This window comes from Planococcus citri, chromosome 5, assembly GCF_950023065.1.
Source record: "Planococcus citri chromosome 5, ihPlaCitr1.1, whole genome shotgun sequence".
Classification (NCBI taxonomy): domain Eukaryota; kingdom Metazoa; phylum Arthropoda; class Insecta; order Hemiptera; family Pseudococcidae; genus Planococcus; species Planococcus citri.
The window spans coordinates 59,880,213-59,901,738 of NC_088681.1; the positions used below are offsets into that span (position 1 = coordinate 59,880,213).

Sequence of the window (21,526 nt, forward strand, 5' to 3'; positions counted from 1 at the left end):
TCTGCTGGAGGCTTTAGGAATTTTCAAAAAGTTGCTGGAGGATCCAAAACGACTTGAAATTCACCTGCAGTTCTTCGTAGCGTATTGAAATTAGTTTTTAGAATAAATTTTAGCTTTACAACTCCAATTTGATGGAATTTTGTGGGAATTTCGAGATTCAAAAATCTGCTGGAGGCTCCAGAACTGCTCAAAACGGGTTGAAACCGTTTCCAATCGATTTGGCATGTCGAACATAGGGTATATCCCAAATTTCAGCTTTCTTGGTCAATTTGGTAAAATTTTGATTTTTTCCCTCATTTTTGACCTAAGTTCGATTTTCAAAAATTCACCAAAAATCGAAAAACTCACTTTAGCTCTTGAAATTTTGACAGGTGATAAATCTTTGCATGATCTTTCGATCTACCTTTGTAAAGTTTGAAAAAGTTCGTGCAAATGGCCGCCATTTTGTAAGTAAGGCCAACTTTTTTTTGGCAAGTTTGCTTTAAAATGTTCCTTAGGATGTCCCCTAAGAAAAAAGTTGTCCCGGAGGATCGGCGGGGGGGGGGGTGCAATTACTCCTATTGTCATATGCCGGACTAATAGGTTACACGAATTTTTAATTTTTTTTTACGAGGGCTTATTGTGGAGCTTAGGGAGCTTAACACCAGAAAATTGACTTGGAATAAAATTCTAAATCGGCGCCTCTAAAAATCCAACTAGGTAACGCACATTTTTCAACTTTTTTTCTTGTTGAAATTTTGGGTATTTGGGTGGGGTTTAGAAGACATGTATCCGAAAATTGAGTTGAAATTCGAAATCAGCATCTTGGACTTCCCAACAAATCATAGGTCACAAGAATTTTTCAATTTTTTTTTCAAATTTGCGAACTGATGGTGTGACTTTGACAAAAATTAGAATCTGTTGACAATTTTGGCAAGAAATGCAGACAATGTTTTCACAATTCAAAAAATATAGTTTTTAATATTTCGACGAAAAATCAGACTATCACTAAAATGTTGGCAAAAAATATGACTATCTTAAAATTTTGGAAAAAGTGACCCATTTTTAGCATACCTATGTCAAAAAACAGGACTTTTCAGGCACCTATAGAGCAAGAATCAACACTTTTTGAAAGTTTTGGCAGCAAAGAAACGATTTTCCAAGAATTTTGTAAGGTAAAAATCAGGTTTCTGAACAATTTTGGAAAAAAATCAGACATGCATAATCTTAAGAATTCTAGCAGAAATGGGACCATAAAATAATTTCAGAAAAAACAGACATTTTTCAAATAGTTCTACCAAAAAACACGACTATTTTTGACAGTTTTATGCAAAAAAAATAGTGACATTTTTTTTGTAATTTTTGATGGAACAAAAAACTTTTTTTTGGCAATTTCGGCATAAAACAGAAATATTGGGCAATTTTGTCAAAAAAAAAAAAAAAATGGGAGACACCCTTTTTTTTTGCACAATTCTGACACCAATAAGGACTGAAAATGTGACTTTTTTCGAAAAAGTTAAGACTTTTTGATCCCCAATTTTTATAAAAATTGAGAGTTTATTACAATTTTGGCAAAAAGCAGGTCTTTTTAGACAACTTGAGGCAAGAACCAATACTTTTTGGATGCTTGGATATAAGAACAGGAATTTTTCAAAAATGTTGACAAAAATATGAACTTTGATTCAAAGACAATTTTTGGAAAAAATAAAAAATTTCTGATAATTGAAGAAGAAACAAGATTTCAGACAATTTTGGCTAAAAACACAACTTATTTGACAATCGTCAAAAATCTGAGCTTTTTTACAATATTTCAATATAAAATCCAATTGAAAAAAATGAGGACTTTGCAACAACTATGGCAAAACAATGTGACTTTCTTACAATTTATTGGGGAAAAGGTACCTATCAGACAATGTTGACAAAAAAAAATTTTAAACGGCTAAATCAAGAGCCAATGCTTCAAGGATATTTTGGTTTATGCAAAAGAAGCAGGACTTTGGTGAAAATCCGTACTTTTTGACAACATTGGGAATCAACGAGACATTGGAGATATTTTTGGTAAAAATGGACCTTCAGTCAATTTTGGCAAAAAAACAGAAATTTTTTGACAAATCTTAGCAAAAAAAAAACACAATTTCACAATTTTAGAAGAAATGATCATTTTCTGACAACTTTGTCAAAAATTAGACTTTCTGACAATTTGACCAAATAAGCATGACTTTTTTGACAATTTTGACAAAACAGTACTTTTTGCAAACAATTTTGTCTAAAAAGTAACTTACTCGCATTTTCAGAAAAAATAAAAATTTGTTGACAAATGAAACTTTTTGAAAATTTTGAAAAAAATGGAACTGATTCACAATTTTTGCCAGAAAACGTGACTTTTTTCAGACAATTTTGAGAAATAATTGGACTTTTTCGGCAATTTAGATCGAAATGGAGCTTTCTGACAACTTGAACAGATAAACGCAACCTTTTTGAAAATGTTTATAAAACTGATCCTTTTTTCAAACAAATTTGGAAATTTTTACTATTTTGAAAAAAATTTGAATTTTTTTGCAAATGAGACATTTGACAATTTTGGCTAAATGTTTGAATGACCTTTTTTTGAGACAATTTTGGAAAATGACTGAACTTTTATTTAGGCAATTTTGGAAAAAAATCAGCATTTCTAAAAATTTTGACTAAAAAAGGAATCTTTTTGACAATTTTGGCAAGAAAGTGACTTTTTGCAGCTTTTAATATAAAATCAAGAGTTTTCATACCTGTAACTTTGCTAATTAATTGTTTTTAAAATCTGGTAATTACGGTAATTCACCAGTAATTTTCAATTTGTCGATTATTTTGGTAATCACGATCTTACAAATCATTTTTCTTCGTCAAAAGCCATTCAACGAGACTAAAATTAAGAAAAATAATACCCATAAATCCACAAACGTCCAGTTTTTTTGATTAAATGACGACGTGTAATGCACAAAATACGCTAAATGTACACATCGAGCAATACGACCACATGCACGTACATCTATCAAGAATATGAGAAAATACGAAGTAGAAGGCGGGGGAGGGGAGGGGCATTTTCACCGTGTATCTCTCTGTATACACCCGGATACCTCGTTCGTCTACCATACCTAAAATGCAACACTCGCGTTAATTAATTTAGCTGTACGTGGTCGATGTTGGTCGTGGATAAACTACCTATATCGTGACTCGGTGGGACCCTCGATGACATGACGAGGTACGCGGGGTCTCGCTTCATCGTGTATATGATATACGGCGAATATATTGCTTTCGAGTTTTTCCGGACATCGGTATTACGGCGACGACGATGACGTACACCGAACACTCATAAGGGCAATAACAACGACTGTATCATGCCAAGCGCGACACGCTGGGTCGTGTGTACTGTGTACGCTTTTTCATTATTTTATTAAGCTAATTAAATTCACCAGCGAGTGATTGAGAGGGATGGGACGGAGTAAGATGGAAAATATGATACCTCGTGGCACGAGTGAGAGTGACTGACGCGACTTTATTAAATTTCTATACCAGGAAAGAAGACTTTTTAATCGACTCGACTCGGCTATGCCATCGCGATTGAATGTCTCGACTAATATAAGGTATATTCATAAATACCATAGCCGAGTAAGTCTACGTGGGTAGTTAGGGTAGAGGTGGAGGTATACACGAGTAAATGATTCGATTACGGTCTCTGCGGTGCGGTATTAACAGCCAGAATTGAATTTCAGTCTCATCTCGACTAATTGGCACATCAATCTTGGATATACTCAACTTATATGTACATTTAGTATCAGCTATCGAGTTCGTTTATGCCGACGAGCACAGCAAGTCGAGCCTGGGCACGATAATCACTCCAGCGAGCGAAACGCAGACGCCGACGTATCAATTTTCAAACCCTCCCCCCCCCTCCTATCATTCCATCGCTCATGATGTCTTCGGTGGATTTTCTGGTAGCATAATTCCGAGACGACGATACAAGAATGTAGCCTACCTAGACGAAATCCGGCTGAAATTAACTCTTTAATGTATCGAGTAAACGAGCCATCTTAATTCAATCGGCGCAGTGGCGAGTATATCGAGAGTAAGGGGGCACAAGGGGTAGGGACAGGATGACAGACGAGCTGTTTCGCGAAAACAAATCGTCGTTTCGAGCTTTTTGAACATCTGTTACAACAACACAGCACCACCAGACACGACGACGACACACCATTAACATATTACATCATAAATCAAAATTTCCCCAACACCGTCCGAAATTTGATAGTGCTTCGGTGCTCCTGCCTTCCTGCCACTACACTTCTCCTGAAGCGGTTCATTTTGTCGAAAATCGAGCTGGAAAAAATTATAAACTCGTATCTTTAGAATATCCCATCCCATTTCCTTTTTTTCAAACACCAATTTACCCCCCTCCTCCTCCCATCCGAGCTAAATTTTAAAATTCGAACAAAAAACTAAAAATTCACAAAATAAACTGGCTTAAATTACCGTAAAATTCTTTAAAATGCCTGAAAATCGATAAAAAATCGAGTGCAAATTTCAAAAAACCTAGGAAAAATTCACCAAGAATTTTCTAAATATGTACATAAGAATTGTAAAAAAGTACAAAAAAAAATCCTCCACCATTTTGGTATGAAAAAAAGGCGGATTAAATACAACTTTCGTGCAATTTTTTTCCCACTAAAACTAACACCACACGACACAAGGCAACGAAACCGAAACAAGAAAGTGCGGAATAAGTGACATGTTTTTGTCGTCTATGAATCTAGGCGAAAGACTACCATATACAGACGTACACACAACTCACCCTTTTCGCAGATAATAAAAAAAATTATGGAGCAGTTGTTTTAGTTAGCGGTGCGAATTACAGAACATAGTATAGAATAGAAAGGTGGTAGGTAATGGTGAATTAATGCCTGGTAACTGGTGTACGTTTCATATACCAACACCATAAACCGTTCATCTTGCGACGATGGGTTTTATGTGGTCTTAACGTCGACGAATACACACAAAACGCCCTAACATAGGGTTTTACTTTACACGTAGCATGCTCGACAACAACGCGAAGAAGAAAAAAAACAACAACGACAAATTATGTAAATCGTCCATGCGACAGTTTCACCGCACCAGGCTTTTGCTTCGAATTTCGCCATTTCCAGAACCTACGGTATATGGAAATGTTCGCGAGTTATTTATTTCGATATGCTCGAGCACCTTTCACCTTTTATTTTTACCATCTCGCACAAGCTTCGATACGTCGTCGCGAATAATTATGCGGTAAAAATTGCCAACTTCGATAGGTTTTACTTCCACCTAATGTATGATGCCAAAAGTTAAAGAAGTCTATTCTCCTAAAAAACCTGAAAAAGTTATGGAATTTTGTAATTTTCACAAAAATCCCCGGAATTTTGAAAAAAACGATCGATTGCAAATTTTGGATATGGACGTGTGATGAAAGAAAAACATTATTTTTTACTTATCGATAGACAAATTTTCGAAAGCTTTTGCCCTCACTTCGCTCGGGCTTGTTTTCTTTTCTGTTTCAAAATCAAAATGGATTTATTTTTTAAAATCAAATTTTAAACCCAAAAAATAAACTTCTCACCAAAAATATCATTTTTATGTCTGTCGAAATTCTAATTTTGTTATCCTACCACATTATACAACAAATGTTCAGTCGACAACGCTCCCTCTCAAAAACCCAAAAAATAGCTTTCTCCATTTTTGGTTTTACATTCGACATTTTCGTATCCAATTGACCCCCCCCCCCTCACACAAAAAATTTGGAGCTGTTTTTTATATCCAAAAAGTATCCAGTTTGAAGAGAAACTTATGAAAAAAATTACTAAAAAGAGAAGAATTATTACTCGTGAGGCGAAGTATTGAAAGAAAATGGTACACATGACTTCACCGTCCCCCCTCCTTGGCTAATTCTTCTTCAATTCAAAGTATGGGGTAAGCATAGAAAATTGGTAAAAAAAAATCTAGAAAATTGGTCTGGAAAACCTGGAAAAGTCAGGGAAAATGACTTACCAAAAAATTGACACCCTCTTAATTTTTTTTATGTGCAAGGTGGTGAGAAGTCCAGTGGAGAGTTTTCAGAAAATTTGGCTGGAAAAATGTAGTTAAAAAAGTAAATAACTTAGTGAAAAAGTTGTGATTTTTTCAAAAAAAAATCCGTTTATTGGTTTTTTTCAAAATTATTTAAAAATTATTATATTGCTGTTCAAATTGTCAAAAAGTCCAGTTATTTTTCAAAATTGTCTGAAAAAGTCACATTTTTCCATAAAAATCGTCAATCAGTTCCATTTTTGCTAAAATTTTCAAAAATTTCCATTTGTCAAAAAATGTTTACCTATATGTACTTTTTCTAAAATTGTGACAAAGTTACATTTTTTGCCAAAATTGTTTCCAAAAAAAGTCTTAACTGATCAAATTGTCAGTCAGGAAGTTTCATTTTTGCCAAAATAGTTAAAAAATTATAATTTTCTTCTGAAATTGTAAAATTGTGTTTTTTTTTGGCAAGATTGTCAAAAAATTCCTGTTTAGTACCGATGTCTCAAAGGTTCCAAATGCTATCAAAAAGCCTGAATTTTTGGCAAAATTCCTGAGAAATTCCTGCTTCTTTACCAACAGAATCCAGAGAACTGAATGCTAAAACATCACATGCTTTAGTTGTTAAAAAAGTCTGGTTTTTTGTTGCTTTTTTTTGGCAGATTTGTCTGAAAAGTATCTCCTCCCTCCCCCCATGAATTGTATGAAAGTCACATTTTTTTGCCATACTTGTCAAAAAGTTCTATTTTTTTCTAATTGCAAAACGGTCCTCAAAATTGCCAAAGAAGTCGTGTTTTTGCCCAAATTGTCAGAAAGTGGCGTTCTTCTTACATAATCAGGAATTTTCTGCTTTTCAGCAGAATTGTCATTGCATCAAAGTCCAATTTTTTGTAAAAAATTCCTGTTTTTATTCATACTTAAACACCCAAGAAAGTAAGTATTGATTCTTGTCTCAGTTGTCTAAAAAGATCTGTTTTTTACCAAAATTGTAAAAACGCGTCGTTTCTTGTGAAAATTGTCAAAAAGTTTCAACTTTTTTGTGAAGGTTACATTTTCAGTGCTTTTTTTTGACAAAATCTTCAACAAAAAAGTGTCTAGTCTTGTTTTTGACAAAACTGCCAAATAACCCTGCTTCTTGCCGACATTACCAAAAAACTGTAATTTACAGTAACTAGGTACGGGTAAATACTGTAATTTACTGTAATTACAGGTAAATACCGTAATTTACTGTAATTACGGGACACGGGTAAATACCGTAATTTACTGTAATTATGGGTAAATACTGTAATTTACTGTAATTATGGGTAAATACCGTAATTTACTGTAATTACAGGTAAATACCATAATTTACTGTAATTGCGGGTAAATACCATAATTTACTGTAATTATGGGTAAATACCATAATTAACTGTAATTACGGGTAATTACCGTAAATTACGGGTAAATACCGTAATTTACTGTAATTACGGGTAAATACCGTAATTTACTGTAATTACAGGTAAATACCATAATTTACTGTAATTGTGGGTAAATACCATAATTTACTGTAATTATGGGTAAGTAAATACCATAAGTTACTGTAATTATGGGTAAATACCATTGCTTACTGTAATTACTGGTAAATACCATAATTTACTATGATTACAGTAAAATACTATAATTTTCTGTTATTAAGGAAAAATACCGTAATTTACTGTAATTACAAGTAAATACCTTGAGTAACTGTAATAAGAGCTAAATACTATAATTCACCGTAATTGAAGATGAATATCGTACCATGTACATATCGCACCTCGGGAGTAATAAGGTCACATCTCAAAAAAAAATTGATTTTGATGTTTTTGCATTTTTGGGGTTTGTATAACCCCCCCCCCCCTCAACCAAAAATTACACTTTGAGTTGGGTACATTATCTAGATCTTGTAAAAAATGCAAATGGCCTAACTCAAAATCTCAACAACATTGCAAGTTGTTTGGAGTTATAAGGGCACATCTCAAAAAACTCCACCTTTTTTGAGCAAATTTCGTACATACCAAGTGTTAACAAATAGTTTTGATTGTTTTGAATGTTTGTCAGTTAGAAATAGTCACAAGGAGTGCATTTTTTATTGGTTTGTACCAAATGGAAACATTTTTTTAAATTGATCACTTTTCAGAAAAATGAATTTGCACATATAATGAAATTTTAGTTTTTTGAGAAAAACTCAAAAACTAAGCACTCTAGAAAAAAACTAACGACATTATGTCGATTGGAAATTTAATTCTCTACAACTTTGGTATCACAAAATTTTTTTGGACGCTTCCTGTCACCTCCACATCAACTTTAATGAAAGGATAACTCAAAATGTTTTCCAAACATTGAAATATTTCCTCTTTAAGATTTTATTTTTCAAAGTGTTGTTATGCTAAATGAAGGTAGGATACCAGATCTTTAAAACGAGGTGCTATTCATTCCTCACAATTTATTATAAGTTGATAAAAATAATGAATCAAGTTTTTAAAAAAAAGAAAATCACTCTCCTGTAAAATTTCACTTTTTTGAGATGTGACCTTATTACTCCCGAGGTGCGATATACTGTAATTCATTTTAATTACAGGTAAATTCTGTGATGTAATCTGACCCATTCAGATCCCTCTTGCTACAGGTTATGTTCTTAGGACTAACTTCTAGCAATTAAGGAAGCTTCAACATTTTTGTGTCTTAAATTTTTCAGTAATCTCCCATAAATGTAGGTTTGCAACACGTGATATTTAAATGCTTTGTTTATGGGATGCAAGACCACCAACCTACATTTTTGAGAAAAAAATCCCTCAGGAGGGCACCCATTCAAATGCAGAATTCGATAATTGCTCGTACATTTATTTTTCATTCCCACTCCCCTAATATGAATAGATACAACTAAGCTCTAGGTACTTACAGATTATAATGCACATCAGCCATGTTATAACGATACCGGAGAGCTTTCCGTAACGCTTCTTCTGCTTCTTGCAGTCTGCCTTCACTGCTCAGAACGCATCCCAGATTACCGTAAGCTGTACGAAGAATAAAACAAAAAAACCACCCCTCTGTTACTTCTTCATCTACCCATCACTGGACTACTACAATACAATACATCTACACATCTAGTACTTTGTACTCGTACCATACGTGTACTTTGACTTCTTACCTTTGGGCGGATTTATGTGAATATTAGACCGATACAGCTTCTCTTCCGTTTGCCAGTCGTCGTTCCGTAGTACGCTGCGAACACCGAACACCGCCACCGACAACAGTACCGCCATCTTAAACAATTTCTTACGTCTGGAGGGCACGTTATCGTAACAATAGCCGACCAGCAAACACAACCCTACGCTGGGTATGTACAGTACACGTTCGGCAACCACGAAACCAACGTAAAAGAATAAATTTGTAGCCGGAATAAAGGGTATAACCGAGATGGAAATAACGAACAACAGAATAGCCGGCGGCGTTAGCGATTTCTGGCTAATGACGTGTTTACAAAAACAACTGTACTCGTTACCGCACTCCGGATCGTGTTTGATTTTATCCTGCACGAATTTCACGAAATTCCATCGCAATATTAATTGGCTAATCAGATAGAAGCCGATCGAGAGTAAATTTCGATAATCCAACAGCGACGTTATACGCGGTATCGAGTCCATACCCCAATCGAAACTTAAGCTAAATGGAAACAAGGTTAGGAAAAAGTTGAACACCGGTAGGTACGCGAATGTTAGCGCTCTCGTTTCGAAATTCGATTTTATGATCGGGTTATCGGCCGACGAGAAGGTGGGCATGTTGAAATTGGCTAGTTTTAGACGTACGCTCAACAGCAGCGTGGAAACGGAGCACAGGATCAACAGGTTCGTCCATCGTAATTTCTGAAAACGAGAATGAACATGAGAATTAGAGATGCGAATTTGAGATGATTTATCGTTAATGTCTATTTTCATTAATAATATACTATCCAGAAAGACCCATCGGAAATTGTGATTTTTACCTCCCTCCCTCTTCCATTCTTTTATATCAAAAATTCGGTTCTGGGGCAAATTATGACCAAAAATACAACAGATCGTATTCAGGGTTTCTAACAAAACCTGAAAACTAAAAAGAAGGACGTTGGAAGAACCTTTTGGAAGGTCATTTTCAAAAAAATGTGCTAATACCCCTCTCCCTTCATTCATTTTCACAAAATTGATTTAAAAAAAGCTTCAAAAGATTGATAATTTATGAAAGATAATAAAAATACTCAATTGGTTTTCGTTTACAAAATAAAAGAAACATAAAAAAATAATCACCATTTTAAAAAATTTTAAAAATCTAAAAAATTGAGTTTTCATTTTTCGCTCAATTTTGATTAAATGACAGAATTATTCAAAAATTCGGAGAAAGACATTCGGGCAAACAGAAGGACTTTTTCTGTTTTTTTTTTTTTTTTTTTTTTTTTTTGTTGAAAAAAAATGACCCATAGGTAAAGAGACAAACTTTTCTTGACTTTCTGGGATCAAAAGGACTGTTAGATACAGCCTGGTTTTGAGATTTTTGGCAAAAAAATTGATTCTGTAACAAATTTGGCAAAAACCAGTTCTTTTTGGCAAATTTTGACAAAAACTGTTTGCAATTTCGACAAATAAGAATTTTTGCCACAAAAAAGCAAGACTTTCTGGAAATTCCACTAAGAAGAGTTGGGTTTCAGCAGTTTTGGCAAAAAAATCTAAAATAACTATTTTTATGAATGAAAAAAAACACTGATTTTATTTTGCAAAATTTCAATAACAGATATTTACAGGCAGACTTTTGCTAAACTTTGCAGAAATTTCGACACAAAATAACAAATGCACAAAATGGCAAATCTTGACACAAATAGGCAAATCTTGTTACAAAAATGGCAAGTCTTAGCTACAAAATGACAAATTTTGACACAAAATTAATGGAAAATCTTGACACAAAATGGCAAATTTTGACACAGAATGTCAAATTTTGACACAAAATGTCAAAATTTGACACAAAATGTCAAATTTTGACACAAAATGTCAAATTTTGACTCAAAATGTCAAATTTTGACTCAAAATGTCAAATTTTGACTCAAAATGTCAAATTTTGACTCAAAATGTCAAATTTTGACTCAAAATGTCAAATTTTGACTCAAAATGGCAAATTTTGACACAAATTGGCACATCTAGCCAGAAAAATGGCAAGTCTTGACTACAAAATGGCAAATCTTGACCACAAAATGCCAAATTTTGACCACAAAATGCCAAATTTTGACCACAAAATGCCAAATTTTAACCACAAAATGCCAAATTTTGACAAAAAACTGCAAATTTTCACACAAAAATGGCAAATGCACTAAATGGTCAATTTTAACACAAATAACAAATTTTGACACAAAAATTGCTTTTGACACAAAAATGGCAAATCATGACACAAAATAGCAAATCTTGACCACAAAATGGCACATTTTGACACAAAATTAATGGCAAATCCTGACACAACATGTGGAATCTTGACACAAAATATCAAATCTTGGCACAAAAATGGCAAATCATGACACAAAATGGCAAATCTTGACCACAAAATGGCAAATTTTGACACAAAATTAATGGCAAATCTTGACACAAAATGGTTAATTTTAACACAAAAAACTGCAAATTTTCACACAAAGTAGCAAATTTTGACCACAAAATGGAATGTTTTGACATAAAATAGTCAATTTTGACACAAAATGCCAAATCGTGACACAAAATGACAAATTTTGACTGCAAAAAAGTGTTTTTTTTTGGCAATTTCGGCTAAAACAAGACTTTTTGACAATTTTAAGATAAAGAGCAGGCTTTTTTAACAAATTTGACAAAAGTTTGGCACAGCTAGTTTACAGTTTTTACAAAAAAGTAGGACTAAGTATTTGCAATTTTGGAAAATGCTTAAAATTTTGACAAAAAGAAGAAACTTTTTTTTTTGCAACAAAAAACAAGATTTTCTAGAAATTTGACGGAAAGGACATTTTTTTCAATTTTGGCAAAAACTACATTTTTTGGCTATTTAGATGAGAAAGAACCAGTCATTTTGATAATTCTGACAACAAACGAATTGTTCTTGGCAACATTTCATAACTTCTTGGTTATTTTCAGTCATTCTAATTTATTTTTGAGTAGTTTTGCATTACTTTTGAAGGAGGTTTCAACATTTTTCATGCATTTCGAGCAGCTTTCAATGAAACGATGGAAGTTTTTGGTAATTTTCAATGATTTCCACTTTACTACCCAATTTCATGAAAAAAAAAAAAAAACAAAAATGGAGGAAACATTTTTTTAATCTGTCGAAAGAACGTTTCGAGCTGACACTCTCCGATTCAAAAAAATCAAGCTAGATTAACAGAACATATTTCAAAATTCACTTGACAAACATTTTTGATTTTAGGTTTAAAAATTCATTTTTCGATTTTTCAATTTTTAGCGAACTTCTGAACGTTAAAAAAATTCTAAAAAGTTGTTTTAAGTGAGATTTTTGAACTTTTTTAAAAAACTGTTGCTTCTTGGAAGTACTTACAATTACACCCATTTCATTCTTCAACAACGAATATCGACCCATAAAAATATTTCTAGATTTCAGTTTCAACTTCCCATCTCCCCTCCTCACCCTCAGCCCTTTTCTTTCTCCCTCTCGGAGGTAAATTTTTCCAGTTATTAAACGAGCATTTCGCAAGCACCGAAGAAAAATGCAATTTGAAAATGCTCGACGTCCCAGGTCGTTGTGTCGTGTCTTTTCAGCGGCGACGATGACCGCAAATTATAATTTACGATTATTAAACCGCCGTCCTGCCTCTCGCGCTTGCGTATGTTATTTCTACGAAACACCTATATCATCTAGATATATACGTAAAGTCGTCTATTTTGCTTCTGGTGAATTAGTAATTCGTGTATAGTCAGGTAGAGGTCCTCGTTATACGAGCTCGAGCTCATTGTACCCTTATACCCCTCTGCCGAACTCTACCAATAAAACACACATATGAAAACTTCGGTCTCGCGCAGCAGAAAAACAGATGTTTCATACCCTTTAATTTAATAACCATTACCTAATGGGTATTCCGTTCGAGTTGCACGTACCCCCAAATCCTCTTCCTCTTCTCCATCATTCCACATACGCGACCCTGACGCCGGTACACATGATATTTCGCTATTAATCAACTATGCCCTCTTCCCCATCCCGAGCATCGTGTACTTAAACCTTTATTACATTAGCAAATTACGTCGTCGCGATAGAAAAAAAAATTTTCATCTACGAAAAAAAAACGTTGAAAATCTGAAACACTTACCGTTTGAAACTTGATGATCTTCACTCTAGCCATCATCAGTACTTCGTAAACCATGCAAATTGGCAACGCCGCGTACCCGGGTTCTTTGCTAAATATGGCCAACGTCGCGCAAACCAAAGTCAGCATCAAATAAGCGTATTTTTTCACCATTACTTCTGCGTTATTGCTGGTGCAATCAGTCTTGAAATTACGACCCGTCTTCTCCGAGACAAATTCGTAGTAGTGTTTTCTATTCTTCTTGTGTTTGGGCGATTTACTCTTACTCGCCTCGTCTCTCCAGTCATCCTCGTAGTTGTAAATTTCGCGATACTTTATGTATAGTGTGATTGAAGCCATAACTAAAACGCCGGCTAGAATATCAGCTCTGCCCACAATACTGGCTACAGCCTCTGTATGGATCGGATGCACTGCGAATACCACCGAGGCGAATCCGGCAGCTGTCTTGGACATCAGGAGAGTGCCCAAGTGGTAAACTAGCCCCGTCATCGTCACGTGCAGCGCTACGTTGGTCAAATGGTAGCTCCAGGCGTTGTATCCGCTTAGCCAATGGTTCCATCGGTATGTTAGTACGGTTAGAGGTCTGTAGGATCCGTGTGAGCCACCGGATTTCAAAGGTGTGCCCCAGAAGTCGTTCGTCCATAAGGAGCCAGCTGGGTTATTGCTGTTTGTGTCTTGGTTCGATAATATGGCTCGTCTGTGAACAAAAAAAAAACACATGTACTATGGAATATGTAGGGATTTTAAGCTGCTTTATCACACAACATGCAGTTTTGGCAAAGGTTCAAAAGCCAAAAAAAAATATTTTTTTTGCAAATCTTCATAATAATTTGGTCAAAAATGAAGTAAAAATTCAAAAAATGTTAAATTTTCTACTAGTGGAGTGGCAAACAGCTCAAATTTATAAGAAAATGGCATTTGATGAAAGAAGCGTGAATTTTGGTATGATAAATTTTAGGGCCAAACGAAGTTTTTAAGATCTAGAGCCATTCGGACTCCCCCCCCCCCTCCTTCGAGGGAGGTGGATCCTACAATTTTGAAATAATTCCTGTGTATCGAGTTTTGGTCAGAAATCAATTATTATGGTGTCTGCTGTTAGGTATTGATTAGTACTTTCTATTTTCACAATTGGAACCATCATCCCCCCTCTCCCCTTCGCGGGAGGCTCTGCCCCCTATATTGTGGATCTGGAAGACGACGAGACTCAGAAACTTATTTGGTGAAAATATTCTACGTAAAGTGTACCAATCATTTTGATGTTTCAGTTTTTGGTCCCCTCTCCCCCTCTGCCTCCTGTGGCACCTAAAACTTGAAAAACATTCAAAACTGCTGTTATAATTGCCAAGACATGGTGGAAATGGTGAGCCAAATGCTAATTATTCTAGCTATTAGTAAGAAATATTTGTTGAAAGCAATATACACCGCAAAAAAAGACGACTCCCCCCTTTACGTGCCCCCATAGAACCCCCAATTGCAAGAAATTTTTACTGGTCGAAATTCAATAAGAATTGAAATACCTATTAAGCCATTTACTGTTCAATATTGATCGCTATGTTCCGCTTAAACTGTTAGAATCATCGTATACCCCTCACCCCTTCGTGGGGGGGCAGACCCCTAAAATGTGGAGCCGATAAAAACCCCTTCTCCAGAGCTGAAATTCGGTGAATTGGTACTAGCCGAGTATGGAAATATTTTTTGTTGTCCATTTCATCGGTAACCATCCCTTTTCCATCCCCTTCCCCCTTTTTTTAAAATTTGCCACCTCACTTATACTGATTAGATTACGCAGTGATTTTTTTGGCTTGATCATCCCATCCTGAAGTGCCTAAAAATCACAGTTTTATGATAATATTACGTTCTAATTTTTGACCCTCGTTGAGTTGCATTTTTGAGAACAATTTCAAAAAAATTTGCATTCAATTTCTGCCACATTGGATTTTTTTGGTAAAGGGAGGGGGTCGTTTCGACGTATGACAATTTATTAACAATTAAGAATTTATATTATTTTACCTTGAGATATCAGAAGGCTACTCGTAAAAAACTGGGTGATGCTTATTTTCATTTTTGTATTTTTTTTTTTTTTTGCATTTAATTATTCCCACTTCCCATCTCCTTTCTTCTAACAAAAAAAAGAATTCAATGAGTTGAGTGACTGAGAGGTCAGACAGACGGGTCAATGACTCTAATAGGCCAGGCAGAAGAGATAGACGACCTTGAGAAGCCAGAAAGGCACGCATAGAACCTCAAGCAGCCGGATGGACAAGCAAATAGACGACCATGAGAGACTACACACTACACAGATAGGTCAGTGACCTTCGGAGGCCAAATAGATGGGTCAATGACCTTGAGAAGGTAGACAGGCAACCTTGAGAAGCCAGACCAGTGCGCAGAAAACCTTCAGGGTGTCCACTCATTTCTGGAAATGATTTTCCCTGACTTTTCCAGGTTTTCCAGACCAATTTTTCCATTTTTCCAGACCATTTTTCTCAATTTTCTATGCTCACACCGTACTTTAATTGACAAAAAATTTTTTTTTGGGGGGGGGGGTAATTTTTTTTCATAAGCTTCTCTTCGAACTGGATACTTCATCGGATATAAAAAACAGCTTAACTTTGATTATTAACTTTTCCAATTAAAAATAAATAAAACATGCATAAAAAATACCTATGTATTCATATGACTTATGAAAATTTTTCTTTTCTTTTTTTGATTTTTGAAGGCCTCAAAATGTTAAATTTGTTCATTATAAAACGAGAGACAAATTGGCCCGAGCGAAGCGAGGGCGAAAATTTTAGAAAATTTTCACTTCAAGATGCCTGAAAACGTGTTTTTTTTTTAATGCGAAGAGTGTTCATTTTTTGGTTTTTCAAATTTTAATATTGGAATGGATGTTTTTTTGAAGGAAGTTTACTCTTGAAAAAGAAAAGAGAACCGGCTCGAGCGAAGCGAGGACGGAAGCTTCTGAGAATTTGAGTTTCGAGAGTCATAAAAACGAGGTTTTTTTATGTGAGGACGAGTAGCTTTTTTTTGTCTTTTAAAATTTTAGAATATTTGAATTATGTTTTTTTTTTTTTTGAAGGAAGTTGATTTTGAAAAATTAAACAGAACAGGCCCAAGCGAGGGCGAAAGCTCTTGTAAATTTGTATGTATTTCGAGATGTTTATGAATGATGTTTTTTTCATTTTTTCGTGAGTTCATTTTTTGGCATAAAAAATTGATTTATATAATCTAGAAATTTTCATGTTGTCGTTGAAAAAGAAAAGAAGCCCGAGCGAAGCGAGGGCAAAAGCTTTTGAAAATTTGCGTTTCGAGAAGTGAAAAACAGTGTTTTTCTTTCATCACAGGTCCTTATTCAGAATTTTCAATTGATCGTTTTTTCAAAATTCCAGGGATTTTGCGTGAAAATTACGAAATTCCCTGACTATTCCCTGACTTTTCCAGACCGACCGAATTCCCTGACTTTTCCAGGTTTTCCAGGTTTTCCAGACCTGTGGACACCCTGACCTTGTAAGGCAGACAGACAATCATAAGAGGCCAGACAAGTACATCAGTGACCTTTAGAGGCTGGAAAAACGGGTCAATGACTGACCAGACATGCAGACAGATGACCTTGGAAGGCTAGACATATAGGGCAGTGACCTTGAGAGTGCAGACTGACGGGAGTTACGGGTCAATGATCATAAGAGGCCAGACAGGCTGACAGACGACCTTGAGAAGTAATCCGACGGGTCAATGACCTTAAAAGTTCAGACAGCCAGACAAAGGACCTTGACAGGCTGGGGAAGAGAGCTAACTTGCAAAATATTCCCGTTTATTGTCAAAATTGCAAAAATACCCCATTTTTGATTAAAATTGTAGAAAAAAAGTCCAGTTTTTTGTCAATTAAAATTGCAAAAATGTTCAGTTTTTGAGAAAAGTTATAAAATATCCTTCACCTACAATAAATTTAAAAACTTACGCAAAAAATTCGTCTTTTTTTTTAAATACCCAAAACTACTGTTTTATTGGTGAAAAATATTCTTTTTCTTTTTCTTTTCTGCAAACTTGCATAAAATCTTTTTATTCACCAAAATTGCAAAAAAAAATTGTTGTTTTGTTGAAATTTAAAAAAAAAAAATTCTGTTTCAATAATTTGACTTACTGCAAAGTTTTGTAAGTACTAAAAATTGAAAAAAATTCGGTTTCATTCGGTAAAAAAGTACATTTTTTGGCTAAAATTACAAAAAAAACTCAGTTTTTGTGTGGAAAATTTGCAAACTTAACTCAGTTTTTTTTGGTCAAAAAATCTTACCTTTTTTACCAAAATTGCCAAAAACTTGTTCCTTTTTAAATTTGTTTTTTTTACATTTTTTTATGGTGGGGGTTTAGTCATGTCAAAATTGTAATTTCTGCCCCCTCTCCCATTAAGTACGTAAAAAGTCAGAGTTTTTGATAAAATTGCAAAATAATCATATTTTTAGGTCAAATTTTTGAATAAAATTCTATTTTTTTCCTAAAATTTAAAAAAAAAATCATCAAAAATTGCAAAAAAGTTCTGTTTTTGCAAAAATTTTGAAAAATTATCCTGTTTTTTTTTTATTTTATTAGAGTTGCATAAAAAAATCATGTTTTTTGCCCAAATTCTAAATCTGGTCCTTTTTTACTAACCTTGAAAAAAGCTGTTTTTTGCGAAAATTCTTTTTTTTTTTTGCTACAACTGAAATCCTGTTTTTTGCCAAAATTGCAAATAATCTACTTTTGTCTTCCACAAAAGTTGCAAAAATATCTTATTCTTTTTAATCAAAATTTTCAAAAATATTATGTTTTCTCTCTATCTTTTTTTTTTGCAAAAATTGCCAAAAATATCAGTTTTTTTTTACCAAAGTTCCAGAAGGGGTAGTTTTATTTCCAAAATTGCAAATGCCTCTGGGTATGTTTATCTGACAAAGCGCAACAAAAATCCTGTTTTGTATTTTTGAGATGTTTTGCACAATATTATGGAAGACCTCCTCAAATTTTCAGCCAAACCGAGAATGCATAAATGAAACCCTCTTAAAACGAATACAAAGTCACTGTTTTAACTGAATCCCCCAAGTACTTCATTCGAATAAAAATCAGGTAGGTAACTATATCTCGTAAAATATACACACAAAAAAGAAGAATTATTACGTTCGTTACATTCCCATTAAATCCTCCCCCTGGCCTCCTCCCCCACCACTTCTCTAATCTTGCGTGCTTAATTCGCGAAAGAAAATTGAACGATGTTCTTCCTTCGCAGCTTTGCTTTCCCTTAACCATTCCGATCATCTCATCTCCTTTCTCTTATTTTAAAAAAACAATCCAATTGATTACAAAAATTGAAAATGCAAAACGAACCCTTAGTTTTAATTAAAGACCTAACCACTCTTTCCTGTCTTCTCTTCTCCCTTCTCTTTTCACTTCGAGTGCATCATTTACTTCGTCACGTCGCGTCGTCGTCTTCATCGGTCTCCTCCACTTCTCCCAGACTGGGCTGGGTGAGTGAGTAACCCCGTAAGCTAGATTACTTCGCCTCCGGTAACTCGTTTAAATTCTTTTCGTACAATTATGATGGGACTGAAAAAGAAGACTGCACAGTGTTTTTTTACACACAGACACCTCTTTTTTTCCTTTTTTACCCGAAAGCTTGGAATTTAATGCGAGAGAATATTTAAACGAAACTCGACTTACCCCCGTATCTATCCGGCAAATCCCTATACTATTTTTTTTTCTACGCGGAAAAATCTTTTTATCGCTTTATATTTTTCTTCTTTTACTTTAATTATTTTTTGCTGCGCCTCTTCGCCGAATGTTATCCTTATACCCCCACCCTCCGCTGAGTCCAAGTTCGACATTTGTTGTTTCATTAAAACAGCCCGATGTAGGGAACAGGGAACTGTAAGACCGCTGGGAAAAACCGAATTAATGACGAGAGAACCCTAATGGACCGTTGTTGTGTGAGGGGCTCGTTGAAGGTTTTTCTTTCTTTTTGGTTTAAAACTAATTATTGTTGTGCAACCGATGCAACGATAGTAGATGGCTCACCTGTCATCGTAGACAAACGTGCCTTGCAATGTGTTCGCATATACGAGGGCTGCTAAAGTACAGGAGGTCAATGTCCACAGGCCCATAGAGTTTCCAACGTTTACGCCGAATCCGGTGATGATTGGTCTGACATGACGAGTCAGTCGTTCGGTCTTTGGGAGAATTCTGTAACAAAATTTAAGAAATATTTGGATTCAGTACAAGAATTTGACGATACGACATAATTAACTAGGTATATCACTAACTACATATAAGAATCATGATGCCCCCCTCCCCATCTTGAAAGGTTCAAATTCCAAAAAAATAGTTTGGGTAACGCGATACATGAAATGACACGTTTTTAGAGGTGTTGAACACGAATATGACCTTGGTTTTTCGATTGGACGTCATCTAAAGCCCCCACTCCCCCATTTAATTTTTATTCAAAATTTGACTCAAGAGGTGAGGAGCATGGTACCTCAAATGAGTCCCTACTTTTGATACACCGCTTAAATCCTTGATTTTTTCAGAAAGAAAAAAAAACTCCTCCTGGCGCAGAACCCGCTCATCGGATTGGTGTGTTATTGCCGGATAATTGTGCTTCGTATGTAGTTCAATTTCATGGAGGAGACTTCAGTTTTGTTGAATTATTAATATTTCGCTTGAACCTTGATTTTTTAGAGACATAAACTCCTCCTGGGGCAGAATCCGCTCATCAGTTTTGTGTAATAAGGCTCAATAGTTGGACTTTGTTCGTGGTTCAGATTCATAGAGGAATCTTCAGTTTTGTTGAGTTATTGATAATTTGATACGCCACTCAAATTTTCGATTTTTTTAATGCATAGAACTCCTCCTGGCGCAGAACCCGCCCATCGTTTTTTTGGGTCTAGACCCGATAAAGATCCAGTGTTGATCAAGTGGGTGTCCATAAATGTATTAAATCGAACAATTAACGTGGAAATCGGATCAACGCTTCGACATCTGAGTAATTTGCAAATCTCAACTACCTACGATTTACGCTCGACGAACACAATTTTTCACATTCTTTTGCCACCTACACCGGTGCTAAAAACAAATCAACCTCGATGTCAGCATTACATGCAGCGAAAGAAATAAAACGATAGCGGTGGCGGGACGAGAATAAGCGGGGCAGAATATATAGATAATTAATACAATCTGAGCTTTTGTGTACTGTTTAGTACCAGTAGCGGGCGTTTTCAATTAGATAAAAAAACGTGGACGCGCAAATGTTTACGCGTAGTGCGAAAACGCGAATATTAACCGAGCATTTTGTGTACTCAACGGAAACGTAAACAAAAACGATTACATTATGCATAGCCGTTCAAATTTGCGTGAAATTATTCGCCGACGACGACGTATGTGTACGTAGGACGTACGTACAGAGCGCGGTGATGGCATTTTGGCGTTGATGGAGGAGCCTACCTACTCGTACGATGACGACCACGATGGAGGGTGAACGAATGGCTGTAATGTGTGTGGTACGAGTTCGAGGGGGCTAGAGCTCGAGCTGTTCGCGTCCGTCGTCGGTACGTATAGTACTACGTACGTATATATATTTAAAGCGATAACTATTTGAAAATGGAAAGGGCCGTTTTAGTGTTTATTTTGGGAAAATACCGGAGACCTGACACGAAGTAACATGTCCAACTTTTCATGTTTTATTAATACCGGCGCAACATTGTTAAATAAACACGCTTCGTTGAGTCAACAACGAGCCAGCGTTTTGTTGAGAGTCAGACCCCGCGTCGCCCTCGTCGCGTCTCCGAAAGCTGTAGAAAGCTTCGAATTGGGCTGCAGGGGGTTGGGAGGTGATGGTCATACGCGAGTACTCGAATGTTTTTTTGTACCGTTTCATGCTCCCCGTCGAGGAAATCTTTTTCGTCCGTCGTTGGAAATTTAATACGATAAATGCGATTAGAATGATGCAGATAATATGGGGTGGAAGGGAAAGGGAATCTATCGAAGTAATCGAGCTTTTACATAAACGACGACGACACTCGACGAACCCAAAATTGGAACGTGTTGCTCAATGACGCGTTATTTATTGTGAAAAACGTTCGTTTGAAAGATGAAGAGTCGAGATAACGCAACCGTGTGTACAGCAAGACGTTTAGGTTACCT

The 21,526-nt window shown here is 35.4% G+C and overlaps 1 protein-coding gene across 2 annotated transcripts in view; it reads right to left on the reverse strand.

Annotated features, from left to right (window-relative positions):
• LOC135846862 (protein O-mannosyl-transferase Tmtc2-like) overlaps positions 1-21,526 on the reverse strand; it is a 68,644-nt gene that overhangs the window by 22,270 nt on the left and 24,848 nt on the right. For both annotated transcript variants that reach the window (XM_065366205.1, XM_065366206.1), the window contains exons 2-5: positions 19,406-19,570; positions 13,367-14,060; positions 9,218-9,932; positions 8,969-9,083 (exon numbers count right to left, since the gene is read on the reverse strand). In XM_065366205.1, the coding sequence (XP_065222277.1) occupies positions 8,969-9,083; positions 9,218-9,932; positions 13,367-14,060; positions 19,406-19,491 (1,610 nt within the window). In that variant the 5' untranslated portion in view covers positions 19,492-19,570. The remainder of the gene's footprint in view (positions 1-8,968; positions 9,084-9,217; positions 9,933-13,366; positions 14,061-19,405; positions 19,571-21,526) is intronic.